The 22,717-nt window shown below is 36.8% G+C and overlaps 1 protein-coding gene across 2 annotated transcripts in view; it reads left to right on the top strand.

Moving 5' to 3' along the window:
• The window catches only part of LOC123559606 (multidrug resistance-associated protein 1-like), a 133,037-nt gene extending 112,902 nt beyond the window's left edge, over positions 1 to 20,135 (top strand). Inside the window, exons 25-26 of one of the 2 annotated variants that reach the window (XM_053552540.1) lie at positions 1,602 to 1,746; positions 19,853 to 20,135. In XM_053552540.1, coding sequence (XP_053408515.1) covers positions 1,602 to 1,746; positions 19,853 to 20,120 — 413 coding nt within the window. In that variant the 3' untranslated portion in view covers positions 20,121 to 20,135. Of the gene's footprint in view, positions 1 to 1,601; positions 1,747 to 8,383; positions 8,612 to 19,852 lie in introns of those variants that run through there. The other variant, XM_053552541.1, reaches the window with a different exon arrangement.
• The last annotated feature ends 2,582 nt before the right edge of the window (positions 20,136 to 22,717 follow it).

Below are 22,717 nucleotides of genomic sequence, written 5' to 3'. Positions count from 1 at the left end.
CTGAATGTTTTCAAGCTCTACATACATTTTTATATGCCAATTTTGAAAAAATAGACTATGTGATGGCATGTGTGTGCACATTGGTCAGTCTGTCTGTTCATCTGCCCGTCTGTCCATCATATTTTCGAGTCAGGTGCATAACTCAATAATCATTAAAGGTATTGACTTCAAATTTGGTTAGTTTGATTGTTAGGTCAAAGTTGAGTGTCCCAAATAGAGTTCATATTACTCTCATCCACACCCCAACACACAAACATGTTGACCACCGCTTACTCCCAACAGAAAAAATCTCTTTTGGTTTCTGTTGCCCTAGTATTCAATCACTACTGCCTCACAAAATTCCCCAAACCCCCAACCCACTGCCATATTACATTGTCTCAGACACACACAAGAAATTTAAATTTTATTTTTTCTGATCTAGGACTTGTGAAGCCCTTGTTGACATTATTAGGTGACCTCTTATGGCAGGTTTCATATTTGGCAAAATTATGCCAGTTTCAATTAGAAATTTCTGTGAAAGTTTTGCCTGAAAGCAGGTTTCTGATTGCAGTGAATGCTTTCAAACTCCTTAAGTCTTCCACATCATGAAATGACCTGTCTTAATCAGGTTTAAAATCTTTGAATAGAATTTACAAATTATGCCCCATTTTTCAACTAAAAAATTTTGGTAAAACTTTTGTGTTAACCTAGTTTTATTTGGAATGGTCTCAGATATATATGTGTTTGAACTGTCCATCCATTATGCATTCATTTTGAACTCAGCTCCTAAAGATTCCTATCCAGCAGAAATGATGGACATTTCCATATTGTCGGGACTTTCAGGCCCGATGATCTTTCTTGGAGTAATGGCCCTTTTTGAACTTAGCTAATATCAGAAAATTGTGTGCTTAACTTCTACAGTTTGCATCCAGTTGAAACCCAATCAGCATGATGTGGACATACGAATTGTCTGGACTTCCATGTCTAATTATATTTTCTGGAGTTATGGTCCATTTTTAGCTTGACTGTATGAAGTATGGACAGCTGTTCTACTCGACCCAGCATCAAAGTCCTTCCTCATCTGCATTTTGGTTAAAGTATTGATGCACATTTTTTTTTTATCTCTGTAATTACTATTCAGATTTGTTTCAACTTAAAATAATTATTCCTCATCATCACCCACATCTTATGGCACAATGGTCATAACTCTCACACCAATATTCCATGAATTATCACCTCTTTTTACTTTGAATTTCAGATTAAAGTTTTGGTGCACTTTCACTCTATCTAAATTATCACAAAATGGATTTGATTCAAACTTAAAATGGTTGTTTCACATTATCACCCACATCATATGACACAAGGTTCATAATGCTGGCACCAATTTGTGAGTAATGCCCTCTTTACTTAGAATTTCAGGTTAAAGTTGTGATGCACTTTTGCTCTATTTCATGTATTACTAGATGGATTTGATTCAAACTGAAAATAGCTATTCCACATTATTTGTTACATGATATGACACATGATGCATTACTTTTGCAGAAATTTACCATGAATTATGTCTGTTTTATCTTTATTCAATTATCTGTACTGGATTAATGGTAATTTTTTTCTGTTTTCAGCTATTGTAATCCTTATCTATGCAATAATATGTGCAATAACAATGATCCGAGCTGCGGGAATTCTACACAATGGAATGCTGGCCAACATTCTTAAACTACCTATGGCATTCTTTGATACAACACCTCTAGGACGAATTGTCAACAGGTAAATCATTGTCATACAATCATATACTGAATGGTGAAATATTGGAAAAACATATTCTTATAATGGCAAGTTAATGAAAAAGAATCTCAGATGAACAAATTTTAGTAATCTGTTTGAAGACTTTTTATATGCTTCAAGGGACTTTACAGTGATTGTGCTGATTCTCTGTCGAATAAAACAATTCAGTTTCTGCTCAATGTCTGTAAACCTTTTGACCTCTGATTGCTAAGAGTCGGTTAGTCAAAGGTTAAGGTCACAGCAACCATAAACATGAAAAGCACATTTACCATGGACCTAAGTCATTTAACATTTAGGTTTGACTGATTTTATATGCTGCTACTTTAAGCTCGTCTGAGTGTAGGTGGATCAGGCATCTAGTATCTTGTATCAGCATTGTTGCTTGAGTCTCTCCTCCTCTGAAACTGCTTGCCAGAGTTACACCAGCAGGACCTCTGTCAAGTTTCTTCAAATGGTTCACCTTAAAATAGAAAAATCTTTAAATGGCATCTTCCCATGAACAGCTTGATTCAGCCCCATCAAACCTTGTCTGTAGCGCCATCATTATTGTTTTGTTTTTTTTGGCCTCTGTAAGGAGACTACAGAGCAGAAATTTAAACAACTTCTTATCTTGAAATTTGTTGTATTGGTTAGTTATATAGAGAATATTAGGTTACTGTCTTATAAATTTAAATTTATAAGACAGTAACCTAATGTTCTATTTATCCTACCTTCTGATCTAAAATCATTCTTTAATTAAAAATTTTCAAATTTACCACCAACTAGATCTGAGTCTGTCTTGCAAAGAAATTAATACGCCCCACCATTACACAAACAGGTCTTTAAAATAAAAATTTTATAAAAAGAGCCAAAAACAAAGGCTAACCTTGTTTTGCTTTGTGTCCGGCTTCTCTGTTCTGCTGAACATTAAAGAATAATTTTAATTTGCTGCCAAGTTCAGTTGAATGCCGGATTGCCCATCCTCACCAAGCAAACGATTGACGAGACTTATATACACACCATATCGCCGCTTGACAAAACAGATAGGCAAACCATTTCCTCGATGATTTTATTCAATAACACTCCATTACAGATGCAATATATTCCTAGATTGAAGTGTAGAAAGCTAAAATTCTGAACAAACGCTAAAACAATGAGCCCACTTCCGTTTCTCCAAGCGTTCTGTTATAAAAACTTTTGTAGTAATTGCAATAACGGTATGCATACACTAACATAAATACATGTACGTAATAAAAGCGCGTTTATGAAAATAATTGCATAAATATGTCTTTTAGCAGTTATTCTCAAAAACAAGATGGCGTCGTTTTAAAAAAAATCCAAAAAGTAGTCCGTCAAGCTTTATCTAGTCACTGACCAGATAAAGCAAAATTTATCTGACCCCTTGATTTTTGCCTTTATTTTGCATGAAGGTAGGATAAAATATATTTGTAGACTGTCACAGCAAAATACAGGAATTTTTTTTTTTTAAATCCATTTAATAACTTGTATGAAGTGCAAAACTTGGCCAATAGCAAGATTATATGGTGGAGATTCTCTTAGGCCCAGTTAAGCCTCTTTGTTTTATTGTCAAACATTCATGCCTAATTTTAAGTTTAATTTTGTGTACAGAATGTCACTAGATACACCATTAATTTTTACTGCACCTGAATTTGTTCAGGGTAAGCAGTTAGTATAGTGGATGGTCCAGCTTTCATCTGTTTGTAGTCCTGCATAAACAGTTTTACTTAAACATCTTCTCTCAATCTACTGGCTGCAGTTACACTAAACTTAGTTAGTAGCATCCTAGCATGTACCGTTATCATTGTTGTTGAAATGGTTCACGTTGGTCCGTTAAGGGGCTGCCAGAGCTAGGTATAGAAAACTTTTAAACAGCTTCTTCCCATGAACTCTTTGATCAAAGCATGATCTTTAGCATCATTTTAAGGTCATCTCACAAGTTTGTTTAGTAAGGGGCATTTGTCCTGTTTTAGGGGCCACTAGAGCTAAAAATAGAAAAAATGAATTTGAAGAACTTCTCATGAATCACTAGATTGATCTACTTCAGTCTTGGTCTTAGCTCCTTTATAAGGTCTTCTCTGAATTTTGTTCAAATTTGGGCTCTTTGTTCCTTTTAGGGAAAACTAGAGTTAAAAATAGAAATACCTTTAAATGACTCCTTCTGATGAATCATTGGATGGATCTTCATAAACCTTGGTGTGTAGCATCGGTGTAAAGTAACCACCCAGTTTCATTCAAGTGGAGGCACTTGTCCCCTTAGGGCTAAAAATAGAAAAAAAATCATTAAATGACTTCATCTTTTCATGAACTGATTAATCTTTATCAATCTTGGACTGCAGCATCATTTTAATGCTTCAGCAAATGAAAAATCTTTAATCGATTTTTTATGATGAACATTTTTCTTATCGTAAAGTTTTGTTCTTATGGCTACAGTCAGCCCAGAGTTATGGCCCTTTTCTTAGTCAAAATCTCAAAAAGTGTTTGACTCAGAGTCATCAGTCCGCACAGGATTGCCATTCAGCATTTGAATTTGTGTCCATGGTATTCAAATTTGGATTTCACACAGCAAGACCAGAGTTTTGACCCTTTGCTTACTTAAAATTATGAAAAGTTTGTGCTGCATGTTTCTCAAAATGTGTCTGAAATATTACAGAAAAATTAAGTAGTTTTTGAAGTTGTGCTCCTGGAGTTTTTTTTGTGATTTCACTGTACCAGACCAGAGTTATAGACCTTGACTTTGTAAAAAATATGCATAAAACTCAGAAATATTATCATTTCATCTAGAGTCATGAAACGGTGTACAGTGCCAGGATAATATGGAGATACATCAAGTTACATCAGTTTTTAGCTCACCTGTCACAAAGTGACAAGGTGAGCTTTTGTGATCGCGCGGTGTCCGTCGTCCGTGCGTGTCAGTCCGTAAACTTTTGCTTGTGACCACTCTAGAGGTCACATTTTTCACGGGATCTTTATGAAAGTTGGTCAAAATGTTCACCTTGATGATATCTAGGTCAAGTTTGAAACTGGGTCACGTGCCGATAAAAACAAGGTCAGTAGATCTAAAAATAGAAAAACCTTGTGACCTCTCTAGAGGCCATATATTTCACAAGATCTTCATGAAAATTGGTCAGAATGTTCACCTTGATTATATCTAGGCCAAGTTCGAAACTGGGTCACGTGCCTTCAAAAACTAGGTCAGTAGGTCAAATAATAGAAAAACCTTGTGACCTTTTCTAAAGGCCATATTTTTCATGGATCTGTATGAAAGTTGGGCTGAATGTTCACCTTATGATATCCCAGGGCAGGTTTGAAACTGGGTCACATGCGGTCAAAAGGCTAGGTCCGTAGGTCAAAAATAGAAAAAACCTTGTGACCTCTCTAGTGGCCCCTAAATTTCATGAGATCTTCATGAAAATTGGTCAGAATGTTCATCTTGATGAATCTAGGGCAAGTTCGAAAGTGGGTTACGTGCTGTCAAAAACTAGGGCAGTAGGTCAATAATAGAAAAACCCCTTTTGACCTCTCTAGAGGCCATATTTTTCATGGATCTGTATGAAAGTTGGTCTGAATGTTCATCTTGATAATATCTAGGTCAAGTTTGAAAATGGGGCACATCGGTCAAAAACAGGTCAGTAGGTCAAATATAGAAAAACCTTGTGACCTCTCTAGAGGCCATATTTTTTCATGGGGTCTTATGAAAGTTGGTCTAAAGTCAACTTGATGATATCTATGTCAAGTTCGAAACAGGGTCATGTGCGGTCAAAAACTAGGTCAGTAAAGGGCCCAAAAAAAAGAAAAACCTTTTGACCCTCTCTAGAGGCCATACTATTTCATGGGACTGTATGAAAGTTGGGCTGAATGTTCATCTTGATGATATCTAGATCAAGTTCGAAAGTGGGTCACATGCCTTCAAAAAGTAGTCATTAGGGGCATATAATGAAAAAACGTTGTGACCTTTGTAGAGGGCCATATTTTTTTGGGATCTGTAAAGAAAGTTGGTCTGAATGTTTATCTTGATGAAATAGGTCAAGTTTGAAACTGGGTCAACTGCGGATCAAAAACAAAGGGCCGTAGGTCTTGAAATAGAAAACCTTGTGACCTCTCTAGAGGCCAACCCTTGAATGGATCTTCAAGAAATTGGTCAGAATGTTCACCTTGATGAAATCAGGTCAGGTTCGAAACCCGGGTCACGTGCCGAAAAAACTAGGTCAGTAGGTCAAATAAAAAGAAAAAAAACCTTGGACCCACTCTAGAGGCCATACTTTAAATAGACTGTATGAAAGTTGGGCCGAATGTTACTTGATGAATCTAGGGTCAAGATGAAACTGGCAACTGCGGTCCCAAAACTAGGTCAGTAGGTCAAAAAGAAAAATCTTTCCCCCTCCTCTAGAGGGCCAAATTTTTCCAATGGATCATCATGAAAATTGATCCCAATTTCACCTGAGATATTTAGGATCAGTTCGAAACTGGGTCACGTGCGGTCAAAAACTAGCCATAGGATAAAAATAGAAAAACCGTGACCTCTCTGGGGCCATATTTATCATGTGATCTTCATGAAAAATTAAGTGAGAATGTTACCCTTTTGAGGATGTGGTTAAAGTTCAAAAACATGGTTACGTACCTTTTAAAACTAGGTCAATAGGTCAAATAATAGAAAAACCTGTGGACCTCTCTAGAGACCATATTTTCAATGGATCTCATGAAAATTGGTTCAAGAATTTTATCTTGATAATATCTAGGTCAAGTTTCAAAACTGGGTCACATGAGCTCAAAAACTAGGTCACTATGTCAAATTATAGAAAAAACGATGTCATACTCAAAACTGGGTCATGTGGGAAGAGGTGAGCGATTCAGGACCATCATGGTCCTCTTGTTGTATGTTAATTAAGTAAGTGAACAACCACTTACTCCAGTATCCAGGCTCATTCAAGCAATTCATGAGGTCCCCACTTGCTTTCCTTACCTTTGAAGAATATAGGATGTATTTGTTGCTCATTTGATTTAATTTTGAATTGATTTAAGATCACTTCCTATAGAATCTTTTTGCCTACAATAGTCAAACGTTATAGAATGACTGCCTGTTATAAGTAGATGGCCCTTGATGTTTTGAGGGTCAGTTGGTCAAAGGTCAAGACTACATTGACCTCTTAACTAAAGATGGTTTCTGCCTGATAGAAAGAACCGTTTGTTAACAGCCTTCAAACAAAGGAGGAGGATTGCCTTTGTTCAAAATTCAAGGTCACATTGACCTCAAGACTTAAATTGGTATGGCACAGTAGCTAAAATGGTTGTGCCTTTAACCTATTGCCCTTTTACTGCATAGAATGATTAACTCAACATGTAATCCAAAATGATTTGGGAGTCAGTGGTTAGAGTGACCTTGACATTGGAAAAAGAGGCCACATTTTCTACTTTGTCTATACCTGAGGTCAGAAATTATGCCATTAAGTCAAATCATTTGATAAAACTTTGATAATAATCAACCTGATCTACATGAAACCACTGGCACCAGAGCAGAAAGAAACAAGAGAGTCACTGACCCTAACACACTCGCATATATGTAAAAGGCTTTAAGAGTGTTTGTATAACATAATGGTTCAAGTACAGTATATACAGTTTGTATAGATATCAAGGTTCTAGCTATTATTGATTCAGAGAAAAAATGGGGGTGTATATTTTCCCATTTATGATCATGGTTCTTATAGTATACCTAGGGGTAGTGTATAACATGTACAGCAACAGTTTCTTTCTGGTCTGATGCCAGTGCTGTAACATGGTTAAAATTTTTTTCTGTGAAATCTAGGCCAAATTAGATACTAGTTTGTCTGGGGTAAGCACTAGGTCAGTTGAGCGATACAGGGCCTCAAGGGCCCTCGTGTTTGGAGGCTCAGTATCTCAAGGGTCAAGGTCACAGTGACCTTGTCTGAAATTGGTTTCTGATCAATCACTGGATGATGCTGAGCCTAAGGCCTTTAATAGGGTGATTACCAGCACACAATGAGAGCATTAAGAGAAAGTGCAGATTGCATTGACCATAATTTACCAATCTTACAGTTTGAATTATCTCCCTTTATTGAATGTTCTTCTAGATTTCCTGTTCAGTCTGTCATTCATGGATGGATTTGACCAAACATGTACCAAGATATTACATATTAGTTACCACTTCCATTCAATGAAGCATGTGTATTGAAATCATATAATTACAAACCAGATTTTAGGATATTGTAATAATGTTAAGGTAGTTCTGTATGTTTGCTGAACCAGAAGTGATAACAGAACCTTGGTCTTGGCAGATGGATCATAAATAAATAGCCGCACTGGTGTTGATTAATGAAACAAGCAACATTTCTGTCTTTCAAAACAAAAATGTTTGTATGCTTAAATTTTGTGCTCTCATAAATTGTTGGCAAAATATTGAAAAATAAACACTTAAACATATATTTTTCACAAGACCAAATGAAATTTTATAATCTGGATATTCTTGGTATATCAAGATGGTTTTTGAGAAACTTCAGTGTGAAATCAGTAAAACATTGATCTAAACATGCAGAACTAACTTAATGTAAATATGTTATGTCATGTATGATATCATAAGCAGAAAAATTCATATTTTCACCAACAGATTTTCGAGAGATGTTGAAACAATAGATAACAACTTACCAGCAAACTTCCGCATGTTTCTTATGACGTTTTTTGGAGCTCTAAGCTCTTTTATAGTGATAAGTTACAGCACACCACTCTTCCTGCTTATCATTCTGCCGTTAGCGGTTCTGTACTATCTGGTTCAGGTGAGTTAATGTTCAAGGAAAACCAAATCACTAGTGGTTGATATTTTAATATATGTATGTGTTCAGGTGTGTACAGAATTTTGTATGTGTGTTAGTAAGTGTCTGCTAAAAGTATCCTGTAACTGAATAATTGACTCTCTACATGTTACTTTTTAACTGTCAATCTAGCTTTAACCAGTGTGTTGTATTCATATTTGTATATATTGGTTGAAATTTCAAAAATATGAATTTCGATACCTCGGACACATATTAAGATGTATGCTAAAATTCTAAATATATATGTATACATACCCTTACACGTATTATTGGTCCTTGTCTCTAGTGTAATCTTTTTACTGCTGTACTTGGTAGAAACATGCAAGCTCACCATATCTGATTACAAGTTAGCTTTAATATTTTAGATAATGAAGTTTAATGGCCAAAAAAAATGATAGATAATTTTGAAAAAGTAAACTAGTTTATCTAAATTTTAAACTGTGTATTATGCTGGAGGTGTAGAAGACACAGCAGGCATGGAGTTTTTGAACTGTAATCCTTACTTCCCTCATACTTCCTTGTGTACTCAACTTCTAACTTTTCATTTTGTTAAAATAATTCATGGTATACATCATCAGCATGAAGTGGAAATGCAAGTTAGATTTTTTTTTTTTGCAGTTGGGTTCCTCATCTGACTCTGTATTTTATTTATTATCTAGCATTTTCAGGGTGGATGGGAGATATAAAATGTCTTGATATTTAGAACCTTGGATCACTTGCCAGTTTGGATCAGATATGGTCTGCTTCTTTGTTGTTTGCTTTTTAGACTGCAGGGAGGTCATTAGTGCATTGAAGAATGCCGGTTAGAGTTACTCCTCTTGTTCAGATTTCTTTCTAAGGAAATTAAAAAAAACAAAACAGTCCAAATATTAATGTTCAAATCAATTAAAGTGTTCTATGAAAACTGCATTTCTAAGGATGCATTAAAGAGGAGATATTTATATTTATTTTTGATTCTAACACTAAAGTAATTTGAAGTAAGGGAAGTAACTATAGTCATAGGTTAGCTGATTAGTTAGTTTACATGATATTGCCTGAAAAACTAGACTTGTATGCGTGTCAATTATTTTACAGGTTTTCACGGGATGTAGAAACAATCGACAATAGCATTCCTTTTAACATAAAGGCATTTTTGAGGACATCTTTTGGCACACTTAGTACCTTTATTGTGATAAGTTACAGCACCCCACTATTTGTAGCTGTACTTGTACCAATGGGAATTGTTTATTATATAGTTCAGGTAAAACCTGTAGCTGGGGCTAGAAACAGCACCCCACTATTTGTAGCTGTACTTGTACCAATGGGAATTGTTTATTATATAGTTCAGGTAAAACCTGTAGCTGGGGCTAGAAAATCTTTTGTTCCTTTGTTCATGTTATATTGTTCAGTTATGATAGAAGTTTGTTTCTTCATTCATGTCAAAGTTTGACCTTGTTACATTGTTCAGTCAGAAGTTTGTTCCTTTGTTCATGTCACATGGTCATGTCAGAAGTTTGTTCCTTTGTTCATGTCAAGAGGTCAATTCAGAAGTTTGATCCTTTGTTCATGTCATATTGTATGTCAGAAGTTTGTTCCTTTGTTCAAGTTACATTGTTCAGTCAGAAGTTTGTTCCTTTGTTCATGTCACATGGTCAAGTCAGAAGTTTGTTCCTTTGTTCATGTCACATGGTCAAGTCAGAAGTTTAACCGCCTCGATAGCCTAGTGGTAGAGTGTCCGCTTCTAGTGCGGGAGGTCATGGGTTCGATCCCTGGCTGTGTCATACCAGAGACCTGAAAAAGGGTACCAGTAGCTCCCTTGCTTGGCGCTCAGCATTAAAAGGGAAACTGGCCTCTTTTCTCATACCCTTGTGGTGATGGATTCCATCAGGAATGAGATGTTGAGAGTGATTAATATAAGTTGTAGAACTTCCTTCCAGTCAACCTAAAATAAATTTATGTATGAACTAAGTCAGAAGTTTGGTCCTTTGTTCATGTTACATTGTTCAGTCAGAAGTTTGTTCCTTTGTTCATGTCACATGGTCAAGTCAGAAGTTTGTTCCTTTGTTCATGCCAAGTGGTCAAGTCAGAAGTTTGTTCCTTTGTTCATGTCACATGGTCAAGTCAGAAGTTTGTTCATGCCAAGTGGTATGTTCATGCCAAGTGGTCAAGTCAGAAGTTTGTTCATTTGTTCATGGTACATGGTTTAGTCAGAAATTTGTTCTTTTGTTCATGTCACACTGTCCTGTCAGAGGTTTGTTCCTTTGTTCATGTAACTTGGTCAAGTCAGAGGTTTGTTCTTTTTCATGTGATATGGTCCAGTCAGAGGTTGTTATTTTGTTCATGTCACACTGTCCAGTCAGAGGTTGTTATTTTGTTCATGTCACACTGTCCAGTCAGAGGTTGTTATTTTGTTCATGTCACATGGTTCATTCAGAAGTTTTCTCCTCTGTTCATCTTACATTGTTCAGTCTTGAGTTGATTCCTTTGCTCATGTCACACGTTCCAGTCAGAAGTTTTTTCCTTTGTTTGTGTCACATGGTCCAGTCAGAGGTTTGTTCATTTGTTTATTTTCAGTTAATAGAGGTTTTTATCTTTGTTCACATTTCATGGTCAAGTCATAAGTTTGTTTGTTTGTTCATATCACATTTTCCAGTCCTTTATTCATGAAACCTTGTTAATACAGAAGTGTCATGTTACATTGTCTAATGAAAAGTGTGTTCTTTGTCAGAATGGCTGTGAATCCTGTTAGTTAACTAGTACAGTTTATTTTACATGATCAGGTTAAGTTGTGTGTTTCAAAAAGATCAGGTTACACTGTCCAATCAGTTTATTTGCTACAATGATCAGGATATGTTATTAAGTCTGAATTTTTACTATTCATGTATCATTGTCACCACAGAATGTGTGCAACACTGTTCTTTTTATGTTGTCCAGTGAGAGTGTTTGCTACACATGTTTATGCACCCGAAGGTAGGCATATTAAAATCGATCCAGACCCCTAACTCCAAGGCCAAGGTCACACTTAGAAGTCAAAGATTAACATGGTCTGTTTTGTGTCCAGTCTATAACTCTGCCAGAGATTTTGAAATTACTTGGCATAAATGTTTCCTCCTGAGACGATGTGTCATGTGCAAGATCCAGACCCTTAGCTCTAAGGTCAAGGTCACACTTAGAGGTTAAAGGTTAACATGGTCTGTTTTTTGTCTGGTCCATAACTTTGCCATTGATGAAGGGATTTTGAAATTACATGACGTAAATGTTCCCTATAATGAGATGAGGTGTTATCCACAAGACCAAGACCCCTAGCTCTAAGGTCAAGGTTACACTTAGAAATAAAAAAAATATTTCTTGTCTGGTCCACAACTCTGCCTTTTATCAAGGGATTTGCAAATAATTTGACACAAAAGTTAACCATATTGAGAAAGTGTGTCATACAGCTGAAGCATTTTTTGGCATGCTTTGGGGGCATTTGTCACCAATAGTGATAGCTCTTGTTTGTTATATTATTCAATCAAAATGTGTGATTTTTGCTTTTGTGTTACATTGTCAAGTCAGGATGGATGTGAAACTGTTTATGTGTCATATAAAGATGTATGTTACATACAATGTTTGCTACACACTTCTTATTTCAGTGTTCCAGCCAAGATGCTACACAGTTAATCCTATAGTATCCATTCGTGTAACATTTTCCAGTTAAGATGTACGTTACAAAAGTTCATATTACATGTTCCAGTCAGTCAGAATATGTACAACACAGTTTATGCTACATGTTTCATGCAGAATATGTAGAAGATCGTTCATTCAGTATGCATGCTATACACAGTTTGTGTTACTTTGAGCATTCAGTATGTGTACAACACTGTTTATGTTACATTTTCAAATCAGTATGCCTCATAAATAGTTTGTGTTACATTGTCCGGTTGGTTTGCTTGCTAAACGGTTTGTGTAACATTGTCCAGTTGGTTTTCTTGGTAAACGGTTTGTGTTACATTGTCCAGTTGGTTTTCTTGCTAAACGGTTTGTGTAACATTGTCCAGTTGGTTTTCTTGCTAAACGGTTTGTGTTACATTGTCCAGTTGGTTTTCTTGCTAAACGGTTTGTGTTACATTGTCCAGTTGGTTTTCTTGCTAAACAGTTTGTGTTACATTGTCCAGTTGGTTTGCTTGCTAAACGGTTTGTGTTACATTGTCCAGTTGGTTTGCGCGCTAAACGGTTTGTGTTACATTGTCCTGTTGGTTTGTGTTACATTGTCCAGTTAGTTTGCTTGTTACATTGTCCAGTTGGTTTGTTGCTAAACAGTTTGTGTTACATTGTCCAGTTGGTTTGCTTGCTAAACGGTTTGTATTACATTGTCCAGTTGGTTTGCTTGCCAAACAGTTTGTGTTGCATCGTCCAGTTGGTTTGCTTGCTAAACGGTTTGTGTAACATTGTGCAGTTGGTTTTCTTGCTAAACGGTTTGTGTTACATTGTCCAGTTGGTTTGCTTGCAAAACAGTTTGTGTTACATTGTCCAGTTGGTTTGCGCGCTAAACGGTTTGTGTTACATTGTCCAGTTGGTTTGCTTGCTAAACGGTTTGTGTTACATTGTCCAGTTGGTTTGCGCGCTAAACGGTTTGTGTTACATTGTCCAGTTGGTTTGCTTGCTAAATGGTTTGTGTTACATTGTCCAGTTGGTTTGCGCGCTAAACAGTTTGTGTAACATTGTCCAGTTGGTTTGCACGCTAAACAGTTTGTGTTACATTGTCCAGTTGGTTTGCTTGCTAAACTGTTTGTGTTACATTGTCCAGTTGGTTTGCTTGCTAAACAGTTTGTGTTACATTGTCCAGTTGGTTTGCTTGCTAAATGGTTTGTGTTACATTGTCCAGTTGGTTTGCGCGCTAAACAGTTTGTGTTACATTGTCCAGTTAGTTTGTGCGCTAAACAGATTGTGTTACATTGTCCAGTTAGTTTGCGCGCTAAACAGATTGTGTTACATTATCCAGTTACTTTGCGTGCTAAACAGATTGTGAAACATTGTCTAGTCCTTATTGTGTGTTAATGTTGCATTGTTAATGTTTCATTGTTCAATCAGGATATGTATCCAGGTTAGGGTCATATACTAACATTTCAAAGTAGAATATGTGTGAGTCATATATTATCTTTTCTAGAAGTGCATAGTAGAATATGTTGCCACCTCATTTCAACAATATTCAGAATAAAGTTTTGACATAAATGTCTCTCTGAGATCTACATTATGGTATCATAGAAACATTTCGACTATAATATTAAATGAGAATTTCATCATTTGGTTATATTACAATAGCTGAGAAGATAAAACAATAAAGAAAATTTAGAAAGTCATAAGAAAAAGTCTTGACCTATTAGAATACTGTAGAATAGAGGAGACAATGTCTGTATCATATTCTGTGTAAAATTTGTGTGTTAATATTGCGTTTTTAGCTCACCTGAACAATGCTCAGGTGAGTTTTTATGATCGCTCGATGTCTGTTGTCTGTCCGTCAACGTTTAGATTGTGTATACGATAGAGGCTGTATTTTTCAACTGATCTTCATGAAATTTTGTCAGAATGATTACAGTAATTAAATCTAGGCCAAGTTCGAAAATGGGTCATCTGGGGTCAAAAACTAGGTCACTAGGTCAAATCAAAGAAAAATCTTGTGTATGTGATAGAGGCTGTATTTTTCAATTGATCTTCATGAATTTTGGTCAGAATGATTACCTTGATAAAATTTAGGGCAAGTTTGAAAATGGGTCATCTGGGGTCAGAAACTAGGTCACAAGGTCAAATCAAAGAAAAACCTTGTGTATGCGATAGGGGCTGTATTTTTCAATTGATCTTCATGAAATTTGGTCAGAATGATTGCTTTGATTAAACCTAGGTCGATTTTGAATATGGGTCATCTGAGGTCAAAAACTAGGTCACTAGGTCAAACAAAAAAAACCCTTTTGTATGTGATAAAGACTGTATTTTTCAATTGGTCTCCATGAAATTTTGTCAGAATGATTGCCTTGATGAAATCTAGGTCATGTTTGAATATGGGTCATCTAGGGTAAAAAACTAGGTCACTAGGTCAAGTCAAAGAAAAACCTTGTGTATGCAATAAAGACTGTATTTTCAATTGATCTTCGTGTAATTTTGTCAGAATGATTGCCTTGATAAAGTCTAGGCCAAGTTTGAATATGAGTCATCTGGGGTCAAAAACTAGGTCACTAGGTCATATCTAAGAAAATACTTGTTTATACTCAAGAGACTACTTTTTTGGTCCAATCTTAATGAAAATTGGTCAGAATATTTGTTTCCATGAAATCACTAGGTCAAACATGTTTACACTGTTATGGTGTGTTTCTCAGGTGAGCGACCTAGGGCCATCTTTGCCCTCTTGTTAGAAGTGTAACTGATAATCACCAAATTCGGAAAACCCAGCCAAAATGCTGTCAGGTGTTAGCTGCCTGTACTGCCTTTTCTAAATAGAATGAGAGTGTCATATATTTGTCTTTTGGGTGCCTCCTTGGCCAAGGGGTTAAGGTCGCTGACTTAAAATCGCTTGCCCTTCACAGATGTGGATTCATGCCACACTCGGGGTGTTGAGGAAGTCATCCTACCTAAGCTTGTGGAAGGTTGTTGGTTCTACCCAGGTGCCCGCTCATGATGAAATAATGCACGGAGGGGCACCTGTGGTCTTCCTCCACCGTCAAAGCTTGAAAGTCACCATATGACCTATAATTGTGTCAGTGGGATGTTAAACCTAACAAAAAAGACAACAACCAAAAATGATATATATTGTCTATTCTAGATGGAATGGATGTATCATATCCTGCCTTTTCTAGATAGAAAGTGAGTGTCATATATTGCCTTTTCTAAATAGAACAAGAGTGTCTTATACTGCCTTTTCTAAATAGAAATGAGTGTCATATAGTGTCTTTTCTAGATAGAAAGTGAGTGTCATATATTGTCTTTCTCTAAATAGAACCAGATTGTCATATATTGCTTTTTTAGCTCGACTATTCGAAGAATAGGGGAGCTATCCTACTCGCCCCGGCGTCGGCGTGAGCGTTAGCGTGAGCATCACACAAATGTTAAAGTTTGCATACCACCCTAAATATTTTCAAAGTCCATTGAGATATTGCTTTGATATTTTGCATACTTGTTTACCATCATGACCTCAGTCTGTAAAAAGGAGGAGGCAACTCTATCAAGCATTTTGACTGAATTATGGCCCCTTTTCGACTTAGAATAAATGTTCAAGTTTGCGTACCACCCCAAATATTTTCCAAGTCCATTGAGATATTGCTTTCATATTTTGCATACTTGTTTACCATCATGACCCTAGTCTGTAAAAAGGAGGAGGCAACTCTATCAAGCATTTTGACTGAATTATGGCCCCTTTTCGACTTAGGATAAATGTTAAAGTTTGCGTACCACCCCAAATATTTTCTAAGTCCATTGAGATATTGCCTTCATATTTTGCATACTTGTTTACCATCATGACCCCAGTCTGAAAAAAGGAGGAGGCAACTCTATCAAGCATTTTGACTGAATTATGGCCCCTTTTCGACTTGGGATAAATGTTAAAGTTTGCGTACCACCCCAAATATTTTCTAAGTCCATTGAGATATTGCTTTCATATTTTGCATACTTGTTTACCATCATGACCCCAGTCTGAAAAAAGGAGGATAGCTCCCCTAGACTTAGAATATGCTTATTGTAATGTTAAAGTTTTACTCATTGCTTATATTATACTATCAAGCACTGAGAATAGTTGAGCATGCTGTCCACTGACAGCTCTTGTTTTAAATAAAATGAGACTGTCATATACTGCCTTTTCCAGATAGGTCAAAAGTGTCATATATTGCCTTTTTCTAAATAGAACCTGAGTGTCATATATTACTTTTTCTAAATAGAATAAGATAAAAATATATTCCCTTTTGTAAGTAAAGTAGAATGAGTGTCATATATTGTCTTTTTCAAATAGAAGGAGTGTGTTCTATACAGTATTGCCAGTTACAAATAGATTTTAAGTGTCATATATTGCTTGTTCTATAGAGATTGTGTGTTGTATTCGATTTTCAAAGTATAATATGTTTATGTCATTGATTTTCTTTTCCAAAGAGAATGTGTGTTATATTGCCTTTCCTAAGTAGAATGTGAGTGTCATATATTGCATTTCCTAAGTAGAATGTGAGTCATGTATTGCATTTCCTAAGTAGAATGTGAGTGTCATATATTGAATTTCCAATGTACAATGTGAGTCATATATTGCATTTCCAAAGTAGAATGTGAGTCATGTATTGCATTTCCTAAGTAGAATATGAGTGTCATATATTGAATTTCCTAGGTAGAATGTGAGTCATGTATTGCATTTCCTAAGTAGAATGTGAATCATGTATTGCCTTTCCTTAGTAGAATGTGAGTCATATATTGCATTTTCTAAGTAGAATGTGAGTCATGTATTGCATTTCCTAAGTAGAATGTGCGTCATGTATTGCATTTCCTAAGTAGAATGTGAGTCATGTATTGCATTTCCTAAGTAGAATGTGAGTCATATATTGCATTTTCTAAGTAGAATGTGAGTCATGTTTTGCATTTCCTAAGTAGAATGTGCGTCATGTATTGCATTTCCTAAGTAGAATGTGCGTCATATATTGCATTTCCTAAGTAGAATGTGAGTCATATATTGCATTTCCTAAGTAGAATTGAGTGTCTTATATTGCCTTTCCTTAGTAGAATTTGAGTGTCATATATTAGCTCGACTATTCGAAGAATAGAGGAGCTATCCTACTCGCCCAGGCTTTGGCGTTAGTGTGAGCGTGATCGTCACACAAATGTTAAAGTCCATTGAGATATTGCTTTGATATTTTGCATACTTGTTTACCATCATGACCCCAGTCTGTAAAAAGGAGGAGGCAACTCTATTAAGCATTTTGACTGAATTATGGCCCCTTTTCAACTTAGAATAAATGTTAAATTTTGCGTACCTGACCCCAAATATTTTCAAAGTCCATTGTGATATTGCTTTGATATTTTGCATAGTTGTTTACCATCATGACCCCAGTCTGTTAAAGGAGGAGGCAACTCTATCAAGCATTTTGACTGAATTATGGCCCCTTTTCGACTTAGAATAAATGTTAAAGTTTGCGTACCACCCCAAATATTTTCAAAGTCCATTGAGATACTGCTTTCAAATTGATATTTTGCATACTTGTTTACCATCATGACCCCATTCTGTAAAAAGGAGGAGGCAACTCTATCAAGCATTTTGACTGAATTATGGCCACTTTTCGACTTAGAATATACTTATTGTAATGTTATAGTTTTACTCATAGCTTATATTATACTATCAAGCACTGAGAATAGTCGAGCGCACTGTCCACTGACAGCTCTTGTTTTGTTTCCTAGGTAGAATGTGAGTGTCATATATTGCATTTCCTTAGTAGGATATGAGTGTCATATATTGCATTTCCTAAGTAGAATACAAGTGTTGTATATTTGCCTTTCCTAAAAGAATTTGAGTGTGTTATATTGCCTTTCCTAAAGTAAAATGTGAGTGTCATATATTGCCTTTCCTAAGTAGAATGTGAGTGTCGTATATTACCTTTCCTAAAGTAGATTGTGAGTGTCATATATTGAATTTCCTTTGTAGGATGTGAGTGTCATATATTTTTTCAAAGTAATTATGTAGCCTATATTTTGAGCAGACTCTTTCCCCAAAAGCATTTATTTACTTAATATAAACAATGGATCATTTCTCCTGGTCTGTTTTCTGAAACCAGTCTGTTTTCTGAATCCAGTCTTGTTTTCATACACTTGTTTTGAAAAAGAAAAGATATGTTATGGAATGTCATCTGTTTGTTGTTCTTTCCATCCACAGTGACCAAGAGAATAAAGAAAATCCCTGAGTAGAAAGCTATGGCTTTCAGAATTTCGACAATGACAAACTACAACTAGAGAAATATGCCTAGTGTTTTTGGGCTCTTCTGCTCAAAGGTCAAGGCCACTTTATCTGAATTAACTTTGTTAATTTTTATGCCCCCGAAGGGAGGCATATAGTTTTTGAACCGTCTGTCAGTCTGTCAGTCTGTCTGTCCGCAATTTTCGTGTCCGATCCATATCTTTGTCATCGATGGATGGATTTTCAAATAACTTGGCATGAATGTGTACCACAGTAAGACGATGTGTCGCGCGCAAGACCCAGGTCCGTAGCTCAAAGGTCAAGGTCACACTTAGACGTTAAAGGTCATATTTCATGATACTGCATTCGTGTCCAGACCATATCTTTGTCATCGATAGATGGATTTTAAAATAACTTGGCATGAATGTGTACCACAGTAAGGCGACGTGTCGCGCGCAAGACCCAGGTCCGTAGCTCAAAGGTCAAGGTCACACTTAGACGTTAAAGGTCATTTTTCATGATAGTGCATTCGTGTCCGGTCCATATCTTTGTCATCGATGGATGGATTTTCAAATAACTTGGCATGAATGTGTACCACAGTAAGACGACGTGTCGCGCGCAAGACCCAGGTCTGTAGCTCAAAGGTCAAGGTCACACTTAGACGTTAAAGGTCATATTTCATGATCGTGCATTGATGGGCGTGTCCGGTTCATATCTTTGTCATTCATGCATGGATTTTAAAATTATTGGGCATGAATGTGTACCACAGTAAGACAAAGTGTCGCGCGCAAGACCCAGGTCCGTAGGTCAAAGGTCCTAAACTCTAACATCGGCCATAACTATTCATTCAAAGTGCCATCGGGGGCATGTGTCATCCTATGGAGACAGCTCTTGTTTCCATACTGTAAGTTAGAATGTATAATGGCTACAGCTTTCAACTTTTTATACAATGACTTGGAAGTATTTGAGAAAGATCCAAGTCTGTGGCTAACATTTTTGTCACAGGGACACACCCCAAACAGTTACAGTTTTTTTGACACTGTTTCTTATTTTCTCTCATCCACACCTCCCAAGCCCTCCCCTTCTTTAACACATGCATACATACTCCTAAACAAGTGCTAGTTTCTTTAAGAAGTGTCCCCTTCTTCCACACCCAAGTCCCCTTCCTTACCTTGGAATTAAATCTGAAAAACAAATCAAACTTTAAAACAGTTTTTTGTATTGTCCGCTTTGTTCTGCCCTATCCCATTCTGCGTGTGAACAGACATGTTATTTCCCCATTAGGTGGAGGTCTTGTTGCTGCTTCCACATGGTATGATTTTCTACAGTGGCAGTCAATGTTTCAACTTATGATAATCTTTGTTATGGTTGTTTGAATATAAACCTTTTGTTTGCACAGGAATTCCCAGGACATTGAGACGATTGACAACAGACTGCCAGTAACAATGCGTGCATTTCTCAGTCAGCTTTTTACTGTGATAGGAACATTTGTAGTAATCACATATAGTACACCTATATTTATAACTCTTCTCGTACCTGTCCTTGTTGTGTATTATATCGTACAAGTAAGTTGGCAGCATGAATCAGTAGACAGACAAACGGCCCAGTGGTACCTGGTGCATGACGTGCCAGGACAGATGTATGGCACAGTGGTACCTGGTGCATGATCTGCCAGCCCCTTTATAACATGGTACAGCTAAGATCCAAACATGAAGTTGTAAGTGGTGCATGACTTGATTGACCCTATCCAAATAGTTTTCTGTATTCTGGAAATGAATTCACAGGTGCAGGTGTTCCATTATGGGCGGCAGTTACCGCCAAAATTAGTAAATATACAATCCATTCATAAACAAGTCAGTCAGTGCAGTGCATTTTCTAGATTTTCACTCCGTCGTAGACCTATTTTCCACAAAATATCCATACATTTGCTTCAAGAAAACGAAAGAAAAAGGGGTGTTGAATAGTATGCAGTGAAATGCAAGTCAACTGAAGTCAGGTACCCTCATATTGCCGCATTTCAGAAAGCGGTCCGCAGAGTAAACACCCTACTTTCGTTTTCAAGTAAACAACTCGAAAACATGCGAGTATTAGCATGAAACTTGTCCTATTTTATGTAAAATTCATTCCACGAGTGAAATAATGCCCATTTTCCTACATAAGTCTATGTAAAACTTGAGACCCTCGGGCAGGGCCTCTTTTCACCCCAAGGACATAATTTGAACAATTTTGGTTGAGGACCACAAGGCAATGCATAATACCAAATATCAAAGGCATCGGTCATGTGGTTTTAGACAAGAAGATTTTTAAAGTTTTTCCCTATACATGTATAAATCTATGTAAAACTTGTGACTCCGGGGCGGGGCCTCTTTTCACCAGAGGGGCACAATTTGAACAATTTTTATAGTTCTGCATGGAATTCAATTCTTTGAACAAAATAATAAGGGGGCCACCCAAGGATCATTCCTGTGAAGCTTGGTGTTATTCTGCCTAGTGGTTTTCAAGATTTTTTTAGAAAATGTTGACAGACGCACGACGAACATTGTACGATCACAAAAGCTCACCATGAGCCTTTGGTTCAGGTGAGCAAAAAACAAGAAAGGTCAGTAGGTCACGTTCATGGTCACTGAAAGTCAGTTTCAAGATTGGTGTGCTTAACTGTACATGTCATAAAAAAGTCAAGGCTGCATCTTAAAAACAAAAAAATAGGTCAGTAGGTCAAGGTGTCAATATGTCAAGTGATCCCTAATCGCTCGGGGTCATCAGGTTATCAGATCATGCTATGTCTAAAAAAATGCAAACAAACATTGTATTTTCAATGCTAAGCCCTCACGTTAATCATGACGTATCTGGGGTCTGAGGAGGGCCTCCTTCGCCAAATTGAATAGCCCCTCTTCCTCCTCTTGCCTGAGAGTGTACTCATGCTGGCACAGGAGGTCAACTATCAGTACCCTGAAACGACACAACACGTACAAAGAGTCGGTGGTAACGAGGGAAAAGCCCATGTTTTAACATTCTGGTTTTATCTTAAGTCTTAACACTGTGCGACATGTTCAGATAGACTCGTAGACTTTCAAGAGCCGGTGCCAAGGGATATAACACCACCCAAGTGATCCAATCTGATCACCTCGGCCTTTATGTCATGCAATAGACGTATTTACCGGAGAATACGGAAATGCCCGATGTTGCACTATTGTCAAGTGATCCCTGAATCTTTTCAAATCATTTATAATGGGCTGTGACACTTCCAGGAACACTCGCAGACTTTCAGGAATGGATGCCAAGGGAGAAAACATCGTCCCAATAGTCACTGTTTCTTTTTGTATTATTAAAAACAGTCTGCGACTCTTTAAGGAGGACTCGAAGACTTTAAGGAATGGTTCCAATGGGAGACTGCATGATGCCAAAGTTTCTTTACTCATTCTAAATCGTTTCTCTTGGTCTGCAACACTTTCAGAATGACTCGCAGACTTTCAGGAAAAGGTGCCAAGGGAGGAAACACCATCTCTGTAATCCCTGTGTCCTTTCAAAACATTCAGAACTGTCTGCGAAACTTTCAGGAGGACTCACAGACTTTCAGGAATCTGTGCCAATGGAGATAAAATTGTCCCAGTAATCCATGTGACCTTTCAAAACATCCAGAACTGTCTGCGACACTTTCAGGAGGACTCATAGACTTTCAGAAATGGATGTCAAGGGAGATTACATCATGCCAACAAATGATGACGCAGCTTATTCAAAGGCCGTTGACCTCATCTTGAATCTAGAACAAGCTAGCGCATGCGCATACAGCATGACCCAAACTGGAGCATGAACATGAAATAGTGGAACCACAGGGCAATATTTACTACTACTGGCACATTTATTTTGTGAAAATTTAATGTGAAAGCCAAAACGCACTTGCCAATAAAACATTTCATCAGCACATAATCCTTACAGCATACCACCGTATAAGAATGAATTTTCACGAAAAAAGCAAAATGCTAGTTGACACAAATATGATAATACATCATATGTGTAAAATATCTGGTTTGTAAGTTATGATTCGGCTCTATTATCACAAAAACTCAGGCAACAAGAAGCGTGAAAAAAAGTATGAAATCAACAAAAATGGACGTTTCTGACCTCATATGCCAAATCTGAGGACATTGGATGCTTTTTATGATAACTCAACTGTTATAAGGTAACGAATATCAAAATTATTTGCTTCAAATCCTGTGTACGGGGACATAATTGACAAAAAGATAATCGGGAATGGGGTTGCGCA

This window comes from Mercenaria mercenaria, chromosome 10 (assembly GCF_021730395.1).
Source record: "Mercenaria mercenaria strain notata chromosome 10, MADL_Memer_1, whole genome shotgun sequence".
NCBI lineage: Eukaryota > Metazoa > Mollusca > Bivalvia > Venerida > Veneridae > Mercenaria > Mercenaria mercenaria.
This window is presented reverse-complemented; position numbering and strand designations above follow the sequence as displayed.